This window comes from Ochotona princeps, chromosome 8 (genome assembly GCF_030435755.1).
Source record: "Ochotona princeps isolate mOchPri1 chromosome 8, mOchPri1.hap1, whole genome shotgun sequence".
Classification (NCBI taxonomy): Eukaryota; Metazoa; Chordata; class Mammalia; order Lagomorpha; family Ochotonidae; genus Ochotona; species Ochotona princeps.
The window spans coordinates 44687284-44708430 of record NC_080839.1 but is presented as its reverse complement, the minus strand read 5'-3'; the positions used below and the strand labels follow the sequence as shown (position 1 = coordinate 44708430).

At 50.5% G+C, this 21147-nt stretch overlaps 1 protein-coding gene across 2 annotated transcripts in view; it reads left to right on the top strand.

Moving 5' to 3' along the window:
* TGFA (transforming growth factor alpha) overlaps positions 1-19669 on the top strand; it is an 89446-nt gene extending 69777 nt beyond the window's left edge. The window contains exons 3-6 of one of the 2 annotated variants that reach the window (XM_058667937.1): positions 6451-6571; positions 13940-14089; positions 16716-16825; positions 18378-19669. In XM_058667937.1, coding sequence (XP_058523920.1) covers positions 6451-6571; positions 13940-14089; positions 16716-16825; positions 18378-18385 — 389 coding nt within the window. In that variant the 3' untranslated portion in view covers positions 18386-19669. The remainder of the gene's footprint in view (positions 1-6450; positions 6572-13939; positions 14090-16715; positions 16826-18377) is intronic. The other variant, XM_058667938.1, reaches the window with a different exon arrangement.
* Positions 19670-21147: the final 1478 nt, after the last annotated feature.

Here is a 21147-nt window from a genome sequence, read left to right as displayed (position 1 = left end):
CATCTGATGATTCACTCCCCAAATGGCCGCAACAGCCAGTGCTGTGCCGATCCGAAGCCAGGAGCCAGGAACTTCTTTCTGGGTCTCCATGCGGGTGCAGGGTCCCAAGGCTTTGGGCCGTCCTCAACTGCTTTCCCAGTCCACAAGCAAGGAGCTGGATGGGAAGTGAAGCTGCCAGGATTGAACCAGCGCCCATATGGGATCCCGGCACATTCAAGGCGAGGACCTTAACCATTATGCTATCGTGCCGGGCCCATAACTTGCATTTAAAAGTTGCTCCCTACCTTTGGTTTTCCTAGCAGATGAGTGACATGACTAGACTAAATCACTCCCACCACACCACAGGAACTTCATCAACAGCTGACCTGCATTCCTTGTTATTCATGACAGACGAAGTTCCTGCTCCTGTTCTAACCAGGGTCACTTTTCTGTCCTATGCTGACTTCACCAGGGAGACCCTGGCATCCTTGTGCCCACACAGAGCCCCAGGACGTGCGCTCACCAGGCCCCTTCCTTATCAGCCATTCCTTTCTCTGGCAGAGGCCAGTGGCTCCCACGCTGGAGCCATCCTGATGTAGCCCTCCCCCTTGGAAGCCATTACAAACATTGTAAGTATTCTTTTCCTTCTCACCTCTCACAAGGCCAGAGTAGAAGGAACCCCACTCACCTGTGTCCCTAGGGACAGGGACCTGGGCTTCATGAGCATTTACCTCCCTAAGCCCAGGCTTAGCTCTGCCACCCCAAGTGTAACATCCTGTGTGGTGGTCTCAGCTTCACACGGCGGCCAATTTTGCAAGTTCACCTATTGATTTGTAGGCTTGGCACTCCCTCACTGTGAACTGGGCTTGCTGCTTCCCCTCCCAGAACCAAAGCCGGCCCCATGGGTAACTGCATCTAGGCCTTCCGGAACATGGAGGCCTTGGTCCCTGGGAACATCCTAGTGTTCAGCTGTGGTTGGCACCCTCCCCAGTAGTGCCCAGGGTCACCTGCTGACTCCCATCCTCCCCTGGTCATCTTTTGCCTTTTCTTCTGGACGCTCGGGTGCATCTGCTGGCTTGCCCCCTCTAAGGGTTCTGAAGAGGAACTGTTATATTCTAAGTTGGAGGCTTTGCCTTGGAGCTCATGCCTAGAAGCCAGACATCACTGTGGAATTGTCCAAGTTAACTGGGATGCGGAGGAAGTCGTGAAATGCCTATAAATGATGTCAGCTTTGCAACAGGCAGACGTGTGCACAACTTTGAACATCTGGAGAAAGAGAGCAGAGAGGCCCGCTTCAGTGACAGAGTCCAATTAGGTTTGATTTTGCAGGGGGCAGTGGTTCTCAGTGGCAGGCCCACCCCCACTCTCCAGCCCCCAGGAGCTTGGCTGCTGGCAGGGGCTGTCCAGATGGCTTCTCCTTGGTGCTTCTGACCCACCAAGATCCCCTCGGGGAACGGAATTCAGGATTTCCTTTTCCCTCAATTTCTATTCCAGACCCTCTTCCTGTGAGGGGGCTGGGACCTAGGCAGAGATTTCCCAGCTTCCCCCCAAGGGAATGTTGGCGTCTGGGAGATGTGTTAGATTCCCTCCTCGGCAGGGTCTCTTGTCAGTTTTGTGGCCACAGGAACAGGCAGTTCTGAGATCACAGCTGCTGGTGCACTTGTGGTCTGAGGTCTAGGTCTGAAAACAGGAACATACGCTTTTCCTATCAGCACCTGTCCCAATTAGGTATGGCTCCCAGAGTTGCTGGCTACGGGGGAGAAGGTGGGGACACCAGGGGGCCAGTCCATTCCCACCTCCACTTGCACTTCACGGAGAGGACTCCTGGGATGTGCCCCTCACTATGTCTTTCCTTGGTCGTTTGTTTTGTTCCCCCTTTTCTACATGATTTTTGTCTCTGGGCCTTATCTGCCTTCACTTGGTATCGTCATGAGTTTTCAGAAAGAGGAGAGAAAGAAGGAGTGAGTAGAGGAAGGTTGAAGAAAGAGACACAGTAAGATTCTGATCCTGAAAGGAGACTCGTTTGGAGAGAAAATCCTGGAGTTTTGAGGGACTTCCTGGTGATGTTTGCATTGAGGACTACAAGCAGTTTTACTCCACCCCCCCCCCAAATGCCATAAGATGGTGCTCATCTTTGCCTTGGGTGGTCACCTGCCCGTGCCCCTGTGTGAGAGCAAGCAAGAAAATGCAACACACAGCAGGGGCTGTGTTGGTGGCGACATACTCCTGTCTCCCCAGGCTCCTGGGCTCCTAGGAAACCCAAGAGAATAAACTGACACACAGAGTGTCAGGGACATCCTGCTGAGTCTGATGATAACTGAGACAAAACCACTTAAGGGCCCCCAAACAAGAACTAGCTCTTCCCCCTTCCCCCACCACATGCTCCACCTCCACACTTGGCATGGGGATTTGGTCAAGCATGTTAGCCGAGAGCTGGCACGGTGGGACAGCTCAGCCCCTGTGCCTCCCCTCCATCGATGGCTGACTCACCGTGAGGGTTCGCGGTCACCCTCAATATTGTGTGACCTGCTCCTCCCCGTCCGCAAGGTTCTCAAGTGCACATCCCATCCACTACTTGAAAGCTTGTACTTGTTCCAGAGCTGCCAATGGCACTAGGGCCTCTCTGGTGAATGGTACCCATTGAACTTCTGGGAATCAGGAGCCAGGATGGCACCCTGCGCAGATAGTCTCACGCTAAATGTTCCGTCGGATGATGTGGGAGAGAGTATCAGGAGAAACCCATCATCAAACAGAAGCACTAACCCTTGTGTCTTTGTCAGTACTTGCGTACATTGTCCTCTGCAAGTAGAATGTGTTTTATTTATTAGTGTTTTCACAAACTTGCAAAAATGTACTACTATTGTGAAAAGGCTTTTAGAATGAACATGGCCGAGGCTTGTGATTGTCAGGTGGCCACATTTTGGCTCAAGGCAGACAGGTGGACTTGTTACAGGGTTGCTTGGTGTGTGTGTGGGGGCACATCCTCGGCATCAGCTGCTGGTTTCCAACCTGGCCCCTGGATGCCCCCCAACCACATGCTCCCTGCCTTCACTAGAACTGTTGTACAGTCTGGCTTCTCAGTGAGCCGCGTGACGTTCAGGACGCACAGTCTATGTCAGCAGATGTTGCTTTGAGATACTGTTGAGGACGTTGCACATAAAATCTTATGGAAACACAGAAGCCACAGACTCAGAGGAAGCTGAGCCTGTCCTGGCTGGGATGGGGGTGGTGGGGAGTGTCCCAGTTGAATGCATCTAGTGTGTCCTTGAGATTGCCAGAAAGCATGGAATGAGATCTGCCACCAGGCTCTATCGTGCACATGTGGCTTTCTGCCCATTCCCGCCATACCTGACTTCGATACTCGGCCCTTTGTTTCCCTTTGCCCTGATCTCACCATCCCTCCCTTACTTAAGGCTCTTCCTCCTTATCCTACCTTCCCATGCCCCTTTCTCCTTTGCACCCCTATTTACTTCTGTAAGGCCCACCCCTCCCCCTGTGCAGATCCCAGCAGAGGCAAAGTACTATCCGGATATTCAGTTCATTCCCTTACCAGTTTGGGAAAAAATTGTTCCCAAAAACAGATCCATAGTGGATTGCTATTGATTGCATGTTTTTCCACCACAGATGCTCAGCAGTTTTATGATTTCAGAACCAATCACCCAGGAGCTGAGGGGCTGGATGTTGTTTTAGTTTCCCTGGTTTCTCCAACTGTGGTGTGTATCACCTGCCAGGTAGTTACTGCATAGCAATTCTATCTCAACAAGCTGGACTTCCAAGAAAGAAAATCACCTAGAGAGCTGAGTGTTGTAGTGCATCAGGTTAAGCCACCGTTCAGGATGCCTCAGTCAGTGGCTGACAGCAGACACCCGGGACATGCCGTGGTGATGGGAAGGTCTGCTGTGCTTGCCCTCGCTGGTTTCCCTGTGCTCACTGAACTCATCCAGAATCAGAGATGAAACACCAGTTTGAGTCCCAGCTGTGTCCCTTCCACTCCAGCTTCCTGTCACTATGTCAGGGAAGGCAACAGATATTGGTCCAAGCCTTTGGATCTCTACCACCACCTCAGCCGTTAAAGCCATGTGATGCGTGGACTAGCAGATGGAAGGTCTGTGTACATCTCTGATTTGCCTTTAGTATATATACATTTTTTTTTTATTTGCAAGGCAGATTTACAGAGAAAGGGAGAGACAGAGAGACAAAGAGAGAGCGATCTTCCATCCACTGCTTCATTCCCCCAAATAGCTGCAACGGCCAGAACTGGGCCTGTCCAAAGTCAGGAGCCACGCCCAGTTCTGGGTCTCACAGGGGTGGAGGGACCCAAACACTTGGTCCATCTTCTCTGCTTTCCCAGGAAATAGATAGGAAGTGGAACAGCCAGGACTCCAACCTATGTCCATATGGGATGCCAGCACTGCAGATAGAGGATTAACTTGCTGCAGTGCTAGCGCCCAAATAAGTTATTTAAAATCTTTAGGTGATTCACTTAAAAGCTACTGACATAGAAAAGTTGTCCTTTAAACCCAAAGAAGCAGATCTGGGATGGAGGCCGTGAACTTGGCTTTTTGATAAGCTCCCAAGGATGTGAAGTTGTGGGTCAGTCCACAGACCATGCTTGGAAGGGCCAAACCAAAGGCTAACTAGGTCATTACCTTTGCTGCCTGGAGGTGGTTAAGTAGCCTTTTGTGAAGCCCCCTCAAAAGCCTGCTTGAAGATCCAAATCTAATTAGAGGCACTAATTTGTAGCCCCTTCAATTCTCCATGTCTGATCCTTGACAAGTTCAGTGAGCGCCTAGAAACCAGTGAGGGCAACTCCAGCAGAGCCTTCTAGCACACATCGCTAGTGTCTGCCCTCAGCGCTGACTGAGGCTTCTAAGCAGCTTGCCAGCATGGGATGCTCCAGGAGCTGTAGCTGTCCAACCTTCAAACCACATCAGTGTGAAAGCTGCTTCTCAGAGGAGAATCCACAGCCTAGCAGCAAGGCCAGCCCTCCTGGGTCAGTATTTCCACCAGCTCTGGGCTTCTCTGCCTCACTTGTCAACACTGTCTGCATGGGGAGGGGATACTGAGCATTTATTTATACTTCAGTGAACCTAAAGAGTGCTATACCATAGAGGTCTTGTCCCTTGTGGGATTGTATTGGTCCCTAGGGATGGTCACTGATGCTCACAGCTGAGTGTTAACACCCCAGATGACCTCAGAGCCACCAAAAAGAGGTCAGGTCCTCCTCCAGGTGACAGAGGCAGGCTTCAAGCAGAGGTCTCACTGACCTCAGAGCCCAGGCTCTCCAACCCTACACATTCTCCTGTAACATGTTCTGGTTTTAGCCTCTGCTTTTTCCACTGGAATTTTGGAATTCCTAAAGTTACGCCCCTTCAAGAAAGTCTTGAATAAGCAGCAGCATGCATTTAATATTCAGTGTAAGATGTTCTACTCTAAGAAAGCTAAAATTCAAAAGGCATATTTTCCCCGAAATGAAATGGGACAGACTCATTCCCTGAAACCCAAGTCTCAGAGGACCTGCTGAATGAAGTGACACAAACCACATCTCTTGTGCCATCATGCATAGCTGCCTGCCAGTACCTCCAGTGTTACTCCATTCTGCAGCCTGATTTAGTGTAAGATCAAGAAAAGTGATGCCTTTTGTGCTGTGATGTTTTGCACAACAGTGCTTCTCATGGGTTGTTTTTAATTCCTGTCTGAAATGTAAGGAAGGAAACTCCTGGGAGCCCACCCCAAACTCAGGGGAGTTCTGGTGCCAGGGCTAGGAGCAAGACTAGAGTGCTTCCTTCTCTCCCCCCACCTAGGCTATCCCTGTATAGCTTGTGCTGCTGTCAGAGGAGTTCTTTGCTTTAGACTTGTCACCTGTAATCCCCAGCCTGAGAGGAGCCCTACTGCCCTGTTAGTGTGTAACCTCCCAGACTCCTCCATGTCTATTAGATCCGTGGTACAGATCCTATTAGAAACTGCTGTTTGACACACAGCCTTTCATGAACACCTATTCACATCATTACTCTTCCCCTTCTCCACCAAAGATCAGAATCTTTGGTGCCTTTCTTCTGGTTTCTTGCTTTTTTGAAAAAGAGGTGTGTGTGTGTGTGTGTGTGTGTGTGTGTGTGTGTGTGTGTGTGTGCAACCATTTCATAAAAATGGTTGCTGACACCATGCAAAAGTGAGATTCAGGTGCTCTGGGAGTAGAAATGATGAAGTGGCTTCAGTGTCTGAGTTATATGGAAGGTTCTAGGGATATATTGTCATCAACTACAAAACAGAAGGATCCTGCTGAAACATGTAAGATGAAGTAGTTTTGTCCTGCCCTGGCTCCTTAGAACTCAATGAAAATGTCAGATGGAATCCCCTAGGTGGGGACTGGAAGTCCCAGCCATCATCAGCTCCAGTCTCCTTGACCAGTGCAGGTCACAGTGTGTGTCTCAGCAGTACCCTGTCCTGAGCTCCGTATCTTTTCTTCCCCAGCAGACCCGCCCGTGGCTGCAGCAGTGGTGTCCCACTTCAACGACTGTCCAGACACACACACTCAGTTCTGCTTCCATGGAACCTGCAGGTTTTTGGTGCAGGAAGACAAACCAGCATGCGTGTGAGTATCCCTGGTCACCCAGGCTCCAGGGCAGGAAGGAGGGCCACTGTCCAACCAGCGTATTTACTGCCTCAGGCCTGAGACCCGCGGAGCTGGACATTGGGGTCAGATGCCTGCTCAACAGAACCGCAGCCTAAAGTCACATGGGGACTGAATCCCTTGGGCTGCAGCCTGGAATTGAGATCCTTGGATCCAGCAAGGTCTAAAAACTTCCAGACTCAAGTGGAATTCACTACTATTTCTGGAGGGCAACTCTGTGGGCTGAATACCTCTACATGGCCAGTCTCCAAGATGAGGTCTCCTGCTCCAATATCTTCACTGTCCAGCTAGTAAGAAGCTAGATGTTCATGCATAGGGCCCATACATGGAAGCAGGGAGGAGCTTTTGGAGCCCTTAGAAACAAAGATGAAGCCAGGGCACGTGGCTGCCATGCCTATCACAGAATCTGCCTCCTGGTTACTGCTTAAGTATTGCTTAGCTGCACCCTGACCTTGACCTACTGAATCCCAGCCTTCAAGTGAGGAATGGGGGGATCACATTAGTCAAGAGCTGCCAGGTTGGGAAAGAAAGGCACTTGGGGAAGGTGACAAGGTTGTTCCAGGCCTGGAGCGCCTGGGAGATCTGCTGTTGCAGATCAGTAAGGAGGCCAGAATATGTTGAAAGTGAGCTTTATGTTCTAGGCAATAGGAGCAAATGTATGTCTTGGGAAGAACTGTTGCAAGTCAATGTGTCCCTGCTAGCACACGATCAGGTAGGCCTGTACTTAGCTTTACACCACTGACATTCTGATCCCACTAACTCTTCTGTGGGGCTGTCCTGGGCAATGCAAGCTGATAAGCAGCATTGCTGGTCTCTACCTGCTGAGATGCTGGTAGCACACCCCCCCCCCCCCCCCCGCCACCACCCACCAGGTAAAAGTCACTGATCTCTATGGAATTGCCATTTTATAAGTCAGAAATGGTCACAAGTCAGCAAATGTATATGTTCCAACCTAGTGACATCATAAATAACAGTAAATGTTCATTAAAACTAGCAATGATTGAGCAGGTGCTCACTGCCAGGCTCTGTTTCCAATACAATCCACAGGTAAACTTATGTAATCTGCATAGAAACTCTATGAGGTAAGCACAGAGAGGTGGTGCCCAGATTGCATAGCAATTGCAAGCCCTAGCACTCAATGCTTACCCAGGGGCCACTGGGGACCTGACAGCCTGCTGCCATAAGCAATGTGGCAGGGCCCTTCTCTTCCTGAATGGCAGCTGAGAGCCCACCTGCAGAGGAAGGAGAGCTCCCTGGATCACCTGACTCTCCTGGGAACATTTGTAGAGCCCAGCCCTGCCCATCCAGTCAATGCAAAGTTCAATGAAGATGCTGATGATATAAAGCAATAGCTGTCAGGACTCATGATCATCAGTGTGAAAATGCATAATGGTGGCCCTGGGCACAGAGGCATTGCTGTGGTTGTGCCTGTGCACAGTCCATTCCTGTACACAGTTCGGCATCCTGAGGCCTCCCTGCCCACGGAGAATAGACAAGACCATGCCTTCTACCCTGGTGTACTTACAGCACCTACAGGAAGGTCCTACTAACCTTTTACTAAACCAGAAGTCCAGGTAGAGAGAGCCAGAATGTTCTGTCCCTGCTCTTAGCCCCACCCCAGCACATGCTGTTCAATGTGGTGACAGTACCTGGAGGTCATGGCCTTGGAAAGAACTTCCAGGAGCCAGCACTACAGCCCGGAAGCAGGCACACTGTTTACCATCATTCTGAGACTTCTCCCATCGAACATGAAACCGTATTCTCTAGGTTTCCAGAGAACCTGAGCTGACACAGCATGCTGTAAGATGAGGGCAAAAAAGAACAGGTTAAAGAACTACTCAGAGAGGAGCACAGGAAGTAAGAAGTTTAAACATCAATACTCAATATATTGCTTTGACTCCCATCAATAAATCCCAGCTGCCTGAGAACAGAGAAGAGTATTTCCAGAGACAGGTAAGCTTGTAGAAATAATAAGTGAGGGCAGCCACTTGTCCCTGAGGCGATGCCTCCAACTGTTGGGCTGTGTCCCATGGAAATCTTCAAAGGCAAGCATGTGGAGGAAGCAGCCAGGTGGCAGCCAGATGGAACTCACCTGTCCTCCATGCTGCTGCACCACTGGACTCCCCAACAGCTTTCCCACAGGCGATTGGGAAAACAGACTGCTGCCAGCCAGGGACAGCATTCCAGGGGAATCGCAGCAGAGTCCACCACCCAGAGATGTGACCACCCCCACTGATGCAGGAATCAGCCACCAGTGTGGATCAAGGCTGAAGGGAGATATTTTTCCCTGCTTTCTGCAAACCTCTATTAACATCATGCGCTTCCATGTGTACAGAGCATGTAGGTCCTAGTCTCTCTTCCTGCACCCATCATAAACAGGGGGCACACAGCAGACCAGACCACACAACAAAGGCCTGAATTTGAGACATATCTGAGAACTATTGAGTCCCTCGTTCAAGGGTCTTAGTCACATGCAGCCTCAATGTCTTTGTATGCAAAATGAGAAGCCAGGGATGGTGACACACATGGAGCGATTACTGACTAGGATAAGAGCTACTAGACACACAGCCCCCTTTGCTTAGTTTCTTAGTTGTGCTGGGTGCATTTTCAAAACTCAGGATCTTGAGGTGGCTGATGGCTATCGTACTGGACAGCCCAGATTGCAGACCACACACATACCGCCTACCACCCCAGAAAGTTTCTTTAGGCAGAACAGGAAAAAGTTGAGGCCCTAGTCCCAGTGCAACACACGACTTCCAGTGTTGGCTGTGGCAGTTGCTGTCAGCACTCTTACCATCCTGTCAACACCCACAGCAACCATCAGCACAGTGCCCTTCTAGGTTCTGCTGAGAGGACCACACAACTCAGGGACAGCCCGTGGGACCCTTAGGTCAGAGCTGCAAGGCAGGGAGCCTTTCCTCCAGCCCAGTCCTTCCCTGCCCCTGGAGTGGAGACATTCTTGGACAGGATAATCCAGTTGTGGAAAGACCAGGAATAGGCAAGCCCTGTACACACACCCTTTAACTTGGCATTTGCACTCCCAACCAGCTCTGTGCAATTTCTCTATATTATAAGCAAGTTGGTAGAAAGCATTATTTCTGAAAGTATTTTAACTTAGTTCTTGACCATCATGTTAAAGACTGTGCCAGGAGCCTTGGCTAAAAATCCAGGACTACCCTTTCACCAGAGAGTCCATCACTTTATGAACATAACATGTCTTCAGAAATGAAATACACTCCCATCCTTTTGCATGTGGCTTTAGCATTTCAGATACCTGCCTTGGTCAAGGATGGAATATTGCTCTTGACCAGATATTAACTCATTTGAGGCCCATAACTTTTCAAATGAGGGCTTACTGTTACATTTTACAGACGCAGAATCCAGGGCTCAGATCAGCTTGCTCAAGGTCCCACAGGCAGTTAGGTGGTATTTGAGCTCATGATAATTTGGCCACAGAATCTGTACCCATTTTGCCTATTTTTAGAACCCTGTCCTGAAAAAATAACCCCAAATGTAAGAGATGCATGCACCCAGACTGTCACCTGGAGTCACTGATGATACCAAAGCCGAAGACAGCATGAATGATGAGACAAACAAATGGTGGAATGTTACAGGCACTGTGTAGCCATTTAGAATGACTTTTGCAGTTTCCTAATGATGTAGTAAAATGAAGCAATATTCAAACAAAAACATTAATATAATTTTTTAAAATCTTAACTTAGAATCTGCATAGAAATAGTCTGGAAGGAAATGGCCTCTGGAGCGGAGGGCGGGTGGGAAGGGCAACAAACTGGACTTTCTTCCTCCTCCCCGTTTCCTTATTATAGTTTATGCAGTTTCTCATGGGCTTAGAAACATTCTAGATGCAGAAAATTTATTGCCAGCAAAGCTGCTCCTGCATCCTCACTTTTCTTAAAAGTGAGTGAACCAGGTGAACCAGGGGTTAAGGAAGACAGGAGAGCCCCCTGCAGAAGAGAAAGGCCCCGCATAGACAAAGCAATTGTTCCTGTTCCAAAGGAGCTAAGAAAAGCAGGGAGGCAGCCTCCACACTCAATCAGGGACAACAATGGAAAGGCCTCAGGGGACCCACCTGGCTGGGGCACTTGCCTTTCATCACCAACCTGCCAGGATCCTGCACTATACCAAGGCTTCTCACACCTCCAGGCGCGCTCTCACCCGTGTGTGTGTGTGTGTGTGTGTGTGTGTGTGTGTGTGTGTGTGTGTGTGTGTGTGTGTGTGTGTGTGTGTGTGTCTGTCTCCTGTTTTTGTCTTTGTTTTTTCTTCTTACATCTGGCTTCTGTTACCAAAGATGCTCATTAACACTCCCACTGCCTTGGTGACAGCTCCTAAAAACAAATCTCATGATCCACTGCAAAGTGTTGGCTTTCTGGCCCCGGTGTGTTCAGTGGGTTTTGTTTTTTGTTTTGTTATTGTTTCGGTAGAGCAAGGAGCAAAGTAGCTAGGGAGAGAAAAGTGCTCAGAAGGGCAGGCAAAGTTCTAGAGGTGTTTGGTGGAGAAGAGAACAGGGGGCGCTATTGAACGAGCAGTGGGAAAACAGATAGATGGGCAGGCAAGTGGATGAAATGTCCATGTGAAGTGCATGTTTTGGGAGAATGTGATGTTGGGGGAAAGAAGGGGTCTGGAAGAGAGAATATCCCAGGCAAAGAAAACAGTGAGAGTTGAGATAAGCAAGTGGAGGGTGGTCTTTGGCAGCGTGTCTGCCAAAGGCAGTGTGGTGCCTTCATCCCGAGGTACAACATCTGTGTATGATATCCAGCAACAAGTAGAGGAGAGGTGATAGTTTGGAGTTGGCTGGAAGCTAAGGTGATGGGAGGGAAAGCAGAGAGGGTGGATTTGGGTCTGGCAGTGAGGAAGCCAGGATCTTAGGTGGGCCCCTGCCAAATAGGGAGCCATTTGGATGCAGAAACTTGAACAAGTGCTGGCTGTGTGGACACTTGAGCTGCCTGAGCCTGGTGCTGAGCACTCCCTCTGCCTGGAGTCGCATCCACACTCAGCTTCCCACTAGCAAGCAGGGACCATTCCCTACAGGATGAGCCTCCAGTGCAAGCTGTTGCCAGACTCCTGCCTTCATGTAATTGTGTTAAATTCAAAGCAAACACAGGTCCGAGCCTACCTTGGCCCCATAGCCCCTCAGCCTGTGCAACAGTATTTCCTATTCAGAGCCCTGGGGTGGGCTCATTTCCTGCTGGAGATGCCTCCGCCCTCTCTCTGCCACAGGTCTGCCGAGAACCCTGTCTGGTGCTGTTGGCTCACACCTGCTGCCTCAGCTTCCTTACTCAGCAAAGACTGCAAGCCCTTTGCACCTCTCAGAACATGCAGCAGACTCTCAGGCCCCTTTCACCCTTCCAAGATTAGAGATGAAACCAAAAACCAGATTTCCTAAAGAGTCTTCAGGTACCGTTCCCACACCAGACCCTAGCCAGCATATAGAAACAGCCTGGAGAATGAATGAACACCAACCCATACCCCAGAGTCAGCCAATCTGGATACAAATTCATCCCTCACAGAGTGAGTACAAGGAAGGCAACTGTCTTGATTTTTCCATACTATCTTGAATTAAATTTAAAAGTTATATGTTAAACACAGAATGATTCGTAGCAGACCTACAAATGCCCGAATTAAAAAAAAAAAAAAAAAACCACAAGGTACTTCAAAAAGTTGGTAAACAATGAAATACAAGATAAATTTGTTTTTGGTGCAGATACACTTTGATATCCATGAAGTTTTTTTCACAATAGCATTTTCTGTGAACTTTGAAGACCTCTTCATGTACAAGGATTTCAAAATTGTTTGTACCCAAAAAGAGCCACCTTTTAATTCCCTTTTTCCTCAGCTATTTTGAAGTAGCCTCGTATATTAAGTAAGCTGCATTGACAATTGGCTTTGCAATCATCAGAGTCCACGAACAACTTCTCCACGAGGCAGTGTTAAAGACAAAAGCTTGTACCCCCGGGATCCCATGCAGTAGCTTCAGATAACTTTTTGCAGCATTTTCCATCCTCCGTTAATCTTAAATCCAAACAATACCTATTGCTTTAACATTAGAATGCTTGCCTTTGTGCTGACGTTGGACAAAGTGCATGTTCCAGGGAAATCCTGGCCTTACCTGGTGGCTCCTGGCATCCTTCCAACATCCGGGGCATAACGGTCCAGGAGCGTGCAGTTAGAGCAGTCACAGGAGTAGTGCCCCAGGGCCAGGCTGGCGCAGTGGCAGGCTCTCCAGGATCAAATCTCTGTCCAGCTTTCCTTGTTCTTCAAGAGCATTTGCATCTACAAGTGAAGGTTCTAGGATGATTAGTTAGGCCAAAGGTAGGCTCTCAAGGGAGGAAAAAAGTTCTCCTCCAAGATGTAGCTGCGGTAGCTAAAATTTTAAATCCAGCATGTAGGGGGTGTGGATGTCCTTCACGGAAGTCCCCCTTGGGAGGAAACTTCAACATTTTCACTGCATACAAAGGGACCATTGTAGAAGCTAAGTATCTTCTACAGGGACTAATCGTGTACTTAGGCAAAATGCCTGTCAAAGAAAATGACCTTCACTTCCAAAAACTGGGGCACACCCTGAAGAACCAAAAGGTGAGACCCACTTGTGCCCAGCATAAGGCTGTTAGAGAAGCGGCCAAGGCCACCATGAATTATAGTAATGCCAGAGATAACACAGCCCGATGTTGGCATGGCCCTTTGCTGTGCACCTTCCCATGTGACCGTGCCATTGCCTGTACTAATCCTGTGGTGAAAGTAGGCCAGGTGTCAATGGCCAATGAGAACTCCAGGGAGTTCTCAGGAGACTAGTGCCTTTCCCAGCCATACCGCGACCGGGTAGTGACCCTGGGCCCTCCTGCTTGTCACTTGCCTGAGTCCTGCCCCCCTAAGTAAATCTTTACATAACTCATTAAACTTGCTGACATAGATTAAAAAACCAACCACAACCTACGTCTCCAACTGGCTTAGCTTGTTTTCTTTCTTCCAGCATCAGAAATCCTAAATAGACATGCATTGGGTTTAAAAGTCACCTAGACTTTTATGAACTGTCAAAATGAAGTTTGTGTCCAAGACACATTTGCTGTCCTTATTCCCTCAAGATCTGGCCCAGTGGCCATGACCGTGAGGTGCTCCAGCCCCAGCCTCTTCTCCCTGCAGGTGGGGCCAGCAACCAGGAAGGAGCTTTCTGGCTTCTACATTTGCCTCCCATAGCGAAGGACAGAGGGGCTCCCGTGGGTTATATCCCAAGGCCCTGGGCCCTCCCTGGGGAGCTGGGCCTGCAGACACACACACATGCGCAGAACATGCTGACATGCCTTTCTTCCCCAGCTGCCACTCAGGCTACGTGGGTGCCCGCTGTGAGCATGCAGACCTGCTGGCCGTGGTGGCCGCCAGCCAGAAGAAGCAGGCCATCACCGCCCTGGTGGTGGTCTCCATCGTGGCCCTGGCTGTCCTCATCATCACATGCGTGCTGATACAGTGAGTATCTGCTGGCTGTGATGGCAGTGTTTTTAGCAGGCGTTGGGACGGGGAGACAAATGTCAGTGACTCTCAGCGTGGCTGGGTGGGCCCACATGCTACTGGAAGACCTGTCCACCATAAAGCTCAGAGAAGTGCTCTGCAGAGACCTGGGAGCAGCTCCCAGCCCCTGCTGGGCAGTGGCAAAGCGCTTCCTTGCTGCTGAAGGCACAGAGCACATCCTGGGTTGCTGCTGTTAAGACTGGTGACACCACTTCCCACAGCGCTTCCCACCCTCGCTGCTCCTCCTCCAAACTCAAGTTCTGTAAAGCAACTTCCGGAAAGCCAGCCTGAGCTCTGGACCAACAAAGTGCCTTTCCAGGAGTGTTAACTTCTCTTGCTTGCCCTTGTCTACCACTTGGCCTGTTCAGAGATTCAGGAAAAAACAAAGTCACTTTCCCAGCACCTGGTTCTGGGCCAGATTTGCTCCCTGAAAACAGCTGAAGCCTAAATTATATCTAAGTGAATATGCACAGGGAATTCACAGATCATGGAAAGGCTGCGGGTCCACTCAGTACAGGTAACTCACAGCGAAAGCAGTAAGTGGACTGACCCCTCAGGTAAGGGCTGCATGTTAATGCAGGAAGTGGGACTTCAGCCCCCCCTAAACAGGAGGACAGCCAGGTTTTGGATGGGTAAAGAGGAACAGGGTCCTGTTAGTTTGCTGCTACTGTAATTTTGGCAGCTCAGGCCCCTGGTTCTAACAACACACAAGACATCTCTTCGAGCTTCAGCTTTTGGCAGTAACCCTAGCTGTGCACACACTCCTATGGGCCAAGCCAGGATTAGGTGGTAAGGGAGGCAGCTTGAACTAGGCTGGCCTTTCCGTCCTCTGCTACCAGTGTCCATTTCAAGGCCGGGGATCTTAGGAAAGCAGGTTTGCTGCAAGAGGCCAAACAGCCCCCTAGTTCAATCTTGGCACAGCCTGGGCTCTGCCACTCATGAATATTCTCCATGGGGGTGCCAGAGCAACCTGCTGGGCTGGCTTCCCAACACCAGCTAATCTGAGTGTGCTCACCATTGCTTCTGTGGCCTGGAGGGTTCCAGAACCTTAACAAGACTAGGATCAGCACCAAAACACCCACCAGCTGCCCCAAAGTGCCAGCTCTGTGCCAGAGGCTGACTTGACTCCAACTTCCCCAGATGTCAGAGGAGATTGGCCATCACCCAGCTGCTTCTTCCCTAAAGAACACAACAAGGAACTAAGAGGAATGTACGGGAATTTCAAAACAGGCATCAGGTCTGGGTCGAAGCAGCCACCTCACGCTGGCAGGGCTGTGCAGGTTACAATCAGAGGAACTTGGAAGTTCGTGGTCCTGGAGACAGGAAGGATCCAGAAGCCTAGGCATCTCTCATTCCCAGAGAAGGAGCCACTCACACCTCTCGTCTGTCCATTCCCAGACACTGACCCCTGCGTCCTGCAGGCTGGTGGATACCAGCAGTTTATCCCATGCTAAAGGGAACTACAGGCTCTGCCCCACTGCTCTGGGAACTCATGGCTGAAAAGTGACTACGACAAACCTGTTAGCCAACTGCAAGATAGTCTCAGGTGGCTCTGGACTTGAGGTCCTGCAATCTAGCAGAGCCCAGTATGCACTGGGCCTAGGCCCGGCCCAGATTCTGTTCAGTCAAGAGGGCCCCAGGCCAGGCAGACTGCCCCAGCCTCTCCTCCTCTCCCCTCCCTGTGACAGAGAGGTGGGGCAGGAAGGTCTCAGGCTCCCCTTCTCAGTTCTGCTTTCTGAAGTCAGAGCTTGGCAACCTTTCTGGCTTCATCCTCCAGGGTCAAGCGACAGGGACTGGGCTGGTACCACATGGCATCAAGAGAGCAGCACAGAACAGACTTGCTGCCTGTCTCTGGGGACACAAGTCAGCAGGGACCAACCCCCCCCCCCCCCCCGCCCCAGTCCTGACCAAGGGTACATGGATTGCTTGCCCTGGCTCTAACCTTCATGTGGATACAGTGTCCTCGCTGCTACACCAGGGGTAGTTTCAGTGTCATTCAGGGCTTCCTTCCTTCTCAGCGCTGCTCCAAGTTCCTGGCTCTTTTTTCACACCAGCTCTGAGCAGTGTTCGCTCCTGCCCACAGCCAGAGGCAGGCGCATTTGACAGCCTCGTGCTTCGGGACTCCTGGTCACCTAGATTTATGGAGAGCTCGGATTTTCCAAAACGGAGTCCTCAAAAGAGGACTCAAAGCCATCTAGATGTATGACTCACTCACCCCCTCCTTTCCATGGGTCCCTTCAGTGCATTCAGCTGCCTGCTCTGTGGCTGGCAGTGCCTAATCCTGACCTCCTCCCAAACCTGCACAGCTTTGTTCCAGACCCAATGTCTGTTCCAAGACCTTTAGTCCACGTGTACAGTTTACTCAGTATGTTCTTTATAGAAAATAGCTAGTGAGTGTCCTGCAATGGCCAGGAAAGCTGTTGTCAGGCCAGCCTCTGGATGCAAAGCTGGCACTCTGGGGCAACCAGTGGGTGTCTCGGTGCAGGCCTGGGTCTACCCTGCATACCCCATGCCTCCCAGAAGAAGGCTGGTTGAGAGTCTCCCACCAGGTCCCTCACCCAGGCCATCTTATCTGTGTTCATAGCTGCTGCCAGGTCCGAAAACACTGCGAGTGGTGCCGGGCCCTCGTGTGCCGGCATGAGAAGCCCAGTGCACTCCTGAAGGGAAGGACTGCTTGCTGCCACTCGGAGACAGGTAAGGAACCCACATGGAGTAGGGGGAGGGGGCAGGCCGGCCTTGGGAAGCACCTCCTCCAAGTGGGGTAGGGGAGGCTTTAGGGAAAGCAGAAAAGGGTTCTTGCATTCCACCCAGTCTAGTTCAGTTTCTTCTCGGGTGTGTTTCACTTAGCCAGAGACTCTTGTCCTTGCTGGTGACTAGGTGGCCCTTAAAAAGTGGCCTCACCCCTCAGAGCCTCCCCTCACCTATTCTTAGCTGCAGGGGGAGCTGGGCAGGCCCACACAGAAACAGATGCTTATTTGCTTCCCTCTGCCATCAGTGAAGTGGCAAGCTGGCCCATTGAAGGTCTTGGAGACCCCTTCACACTCTTAGATCCCATGATCTTCACTGGGTGTGCCATTGATTCATGGAAATTGTGACCCACACCCAGGAAGAAGCTTAGACGCCTGCCTGGTGAAGGGTTGGAGGAAGGGTGACTCTCCCTTGGAAACCCTCATCCCAGCATCCCTGGGTTCTGGACTCCTGGACTCCCAGGTCCTCCCCCTGGGATGTCTCACCTGCATCCTGGACCCCCTGACTGTGAGAGCCCACCCTGAGTGACAGCTCTGTGGGTGGGAGGATTAGGGGAGGAGACAGCTATCAGAAGCTGCTCTACCTGCATGCCCTTCTTGAGTGAATCCAGGCTGTCCAAAGAAGGCAGGGCTGCAGGCAGCCAGGACATGTGCATGTTCACGAAAGTCTCCTGAGATGTGGACCCAAGGGCATCATTCATTGGCTGTCCAGTTCAAGAGCGATGGCAGTTGGACCAGAACAGCCCTTAGAGACCCACAGCCTTTGAGGATCGGACCCCCTTCATCCTTACCCTGGCCTTTGGAAGATGGGTAAACTGAGTCACCTATGTCCTGCCCTTGAGTCAATGGGAGAGCCAGGGAGCAACCCGGGCCTCCAAAGCCACCCCACTACTTCCTCCACCACTGGAGGGAAGGCAGTCCCTTCAGCTAGTTTTTCTCATAGCATTGCTAGAAAAACAGTTGGAATCTTCAGAAAATGCATGGATTTTATCGCATCTGTCTGAACCTCCACAGTTATGTGGCAGGAGAGTCAGTTTCTTGTCACATTTGATAAATGCTAGCTTTGAACCAGAGGATGGGTCTGGCCCCTCAGACAAGGCCTCTAGACTGAAGTCCCTCTCCCTGGATTGATGGCCACGGGGGCCAGGACAGAACCAGGACATGAAGGTGCCCATGCTGAGGAGGACTCAAGAGCTAAGGAAATGTCTCTGCTGCTGCCCCCTGACAGCCACAGGGCATACCCTCAGAGCATCTTCTGCCACAGAACCCCAGGGAACTGGCCACAGCCAGCTCGAGGTCCTCTCTTGGGACAGGGGAGCAGCCGTATCTCCTCCTTTCTCTCCACCACAACTCCTGTTGCTTCCAGGTTGTGTTTGGTCCTAAAAACAGTTTCCTGAGTTGAACAGATAGAAATCTTTCCCCAGGGAAACCAAAGAAGTAGCTGGTACCGCCTCCCAGGGTCCAGAGCATGTGACCAGCCTGTTTTTCTTCCCTGCCAGTGGTCTGAAGAACCCCAAGGAGAAGCGTGGCCAGGTGGACTGCAGCAACCTGATGAAAGGCCTTCCTCAGGATGGCGCTGCAAGGCATGCTGGGACGTGCCGGCTGACCCCTCCTATTTTGCCTGCTGTCACCTGTGCAGCCTCTTTGTCCCCTTGGGGGCCTTCAAAACTCTGCCAAGGACTCTGTCTGCTTGGGGTTATTCTCCATGACCTGGAGAAGTCAGAGGATCAGGATTTCAAAGACTGGTCCAACAAGAACTGCCAAGGGGTGGACTTCCTGTTTACCTACATCAGGTGTGTGGTCGGTCAGTGTCCAAGTCCAGGTGTGTGCGGTTACCTCCTGACGTCACAGATTCCAGACTCGTCCCCACCAGAGAATCCTGCCCAGCACCAAGGTACCTACCATCACGACAATTTCCTCTCATCTGCTGATTGGGACAAGGAAAGCTACTGATTGTTACATGGAGACAGCGAGTTTAAGAAGTGCCATGTCCTCCAACCACAAGGCCCTCAGCCATTCTTAGGTGTTCTATGGATACAAGCTGTTGAAGTCCTTCCCAAGCCATGGCCGCCCTCAGAGATCATTTGTTATTTATTAGATGGAGAATGATTTATATTGTCAGTCTCCTAAGTCAGTGTAAAAAGCCTAAACCCCTTCGAACGTGTACATTCATGACATATGTATTGTCATACAGATCAGAAACACCAGCCTGTTTAGGAAGCAGAGGATTTGGGGAACCCCCCTTTCCCAGAGCGTGTGACAATGGATCCAAAAATTGGGTTCCTGATAGAAGCAAATACTGGCATTCAGAAGCCATGCCGTGTAAGATACAGAGCAGGTAATTGCCCCAGATAACACTGTTGCAGGGAGGGGAGCCGGAGCAGCCTGCGTGCAGGGGAGCAAGCACAGGACAGACACGACGCATATGTCACCGTACAGCCATGAACCAGAGACTCCCTCGGATGCCCTGCTCAAGCCTAACAGGCAGCCCCTGGGCATTTCAGGATAACTCCATGAAAGGGAGACCAGTCATAGAATTTCCATTTGGTTGCTTTATTTTTAAAAGGAGAAGTGTAACTTTCCTATTTATTTTAAAGCATTGGGAGAAATATTTTAGTGGCTTTTTCTTTTCCATTCAGGATGCTGACCTTTATTCATGAAAAGGCTCCTGAACCATCTCCACATCTTGGAGTCCTGATCACAAGGAGGTGTTCTGACCCCGGGGACCTGCTCGAGAGAGCAGGAAGCCCTTCCAATAGACAGCAGGGAGCTCATGCCTAGGAATTTTTGTGAAAACTTAGAAACTCCTCATGTGAGGAAGCTCTGAGTACTAATATTGGGGGTACAAGATTTCCACATGCGTCACCTGCAGGGCATCTAGCTTATCCCACCATAAAAACGACATTTTCAATATATCAAGTCAGCTGGAGCTTTCACTAGAAAATTTTATCCTCCCCCTGGTTCTCCTTTCCCTGGTCTGGTTCCATGAATTTCCTCATTATTATTTTACATCTGAGACAGACATAAGCACTCTATCTTACGTTGGCATTCCTATGTCATAATGCCACACCTCATGTATTCAGTGAAAAAAAAAAAATCAGAGCTGGCGGCTAGCAACGTCACTGACAGCTCCAGATTTTTTTAAAAACTGAGACTCAAGCTTTCATTGCATAGGCTGGTCCTAGAGCAGTGGCTCAAGGCTTGCTGGGAGCAAGCTCCTGAGACACCACCCACAGACCCCATTTGACACCTGCTTTTCTCATCAGACCTTCCTCAAAGTCTGAGATTCTGGTTCAGAGAAACTAAGGAAAGTGGAATAAGTATCATTTGGTGTTACTTGAAGACAATTCTCTCACAGTCCCCTAGAGAACATGGGAAGAGTTTGTTGCTTGGAAAGAGTTGAGCTCACGTGGAAGTGCCCTGTGGGGCTTTCTTCACCCAGCCATGGGAAGCAGCAGTGCCCCTCTAAAGATGGTGTCAAAGTTGGTACCCAAAGGACTCAACAGGGGCCTGAGAAGATGAGAATGGACAGGCAATGGGAGCAAAGGTTCCATGCAAGAACTTTAGACTTGGTGCCCGTGAAAGCTCTCGTATCCAGCAGGGAATAGCTAGTGATGCCCCCTGCCCTGTGCCACTGTGCCGTGGTACCTCCTTGCCGGTCCTTCGTAAACCAGCAAGACTGAGAAGGGTTGGAAACGGTGACTGCATCAAGGCAGGCCTGTCTATGATATGCTGGACTTGCTCCTTTGGGGGATTTTTTTCCTTTAGAAACCAAATAACCCATGAGCATCTGGTGCCATGGCAACAGTCATTCTCTGCTTAGCTGTACCAGTGTCCCCTTTTGAGGCGAAAAAAAAACAACCACTACCACCTCTAATCCATCTCTGCAAGGTCCTGTGTTTTGCTGCCCATTAGAAAGCCCTTGATTGTGACCAGGGAAACCTTCCCTAATGTGGGACACACTCACATATCTGGCAGGGGAACAGAGCTGTTCCCTGTGGCTCAGGAGATATGAAAAGCCCCCCAACAATGAACACTTTGGCAGAGGACTGCTCATCTTTCACAGATTTCTGCCACTGCACTCCAGGCTGCAGCCTCCTTCAACACGCCGACAGGAAACATTGCCACCTACAATCTAGAAGCCAGGGCTACTGCTCAACACGAGTGGAAGGAAGCAAAGGCTGAGCTCCCTGTTGAGTTCCAGCATGGGAGGTGAGCAGAAGGATGCCAGGCCTTCCGAGGAAGGAGAAGAGCTTGGCGCACTCCCAC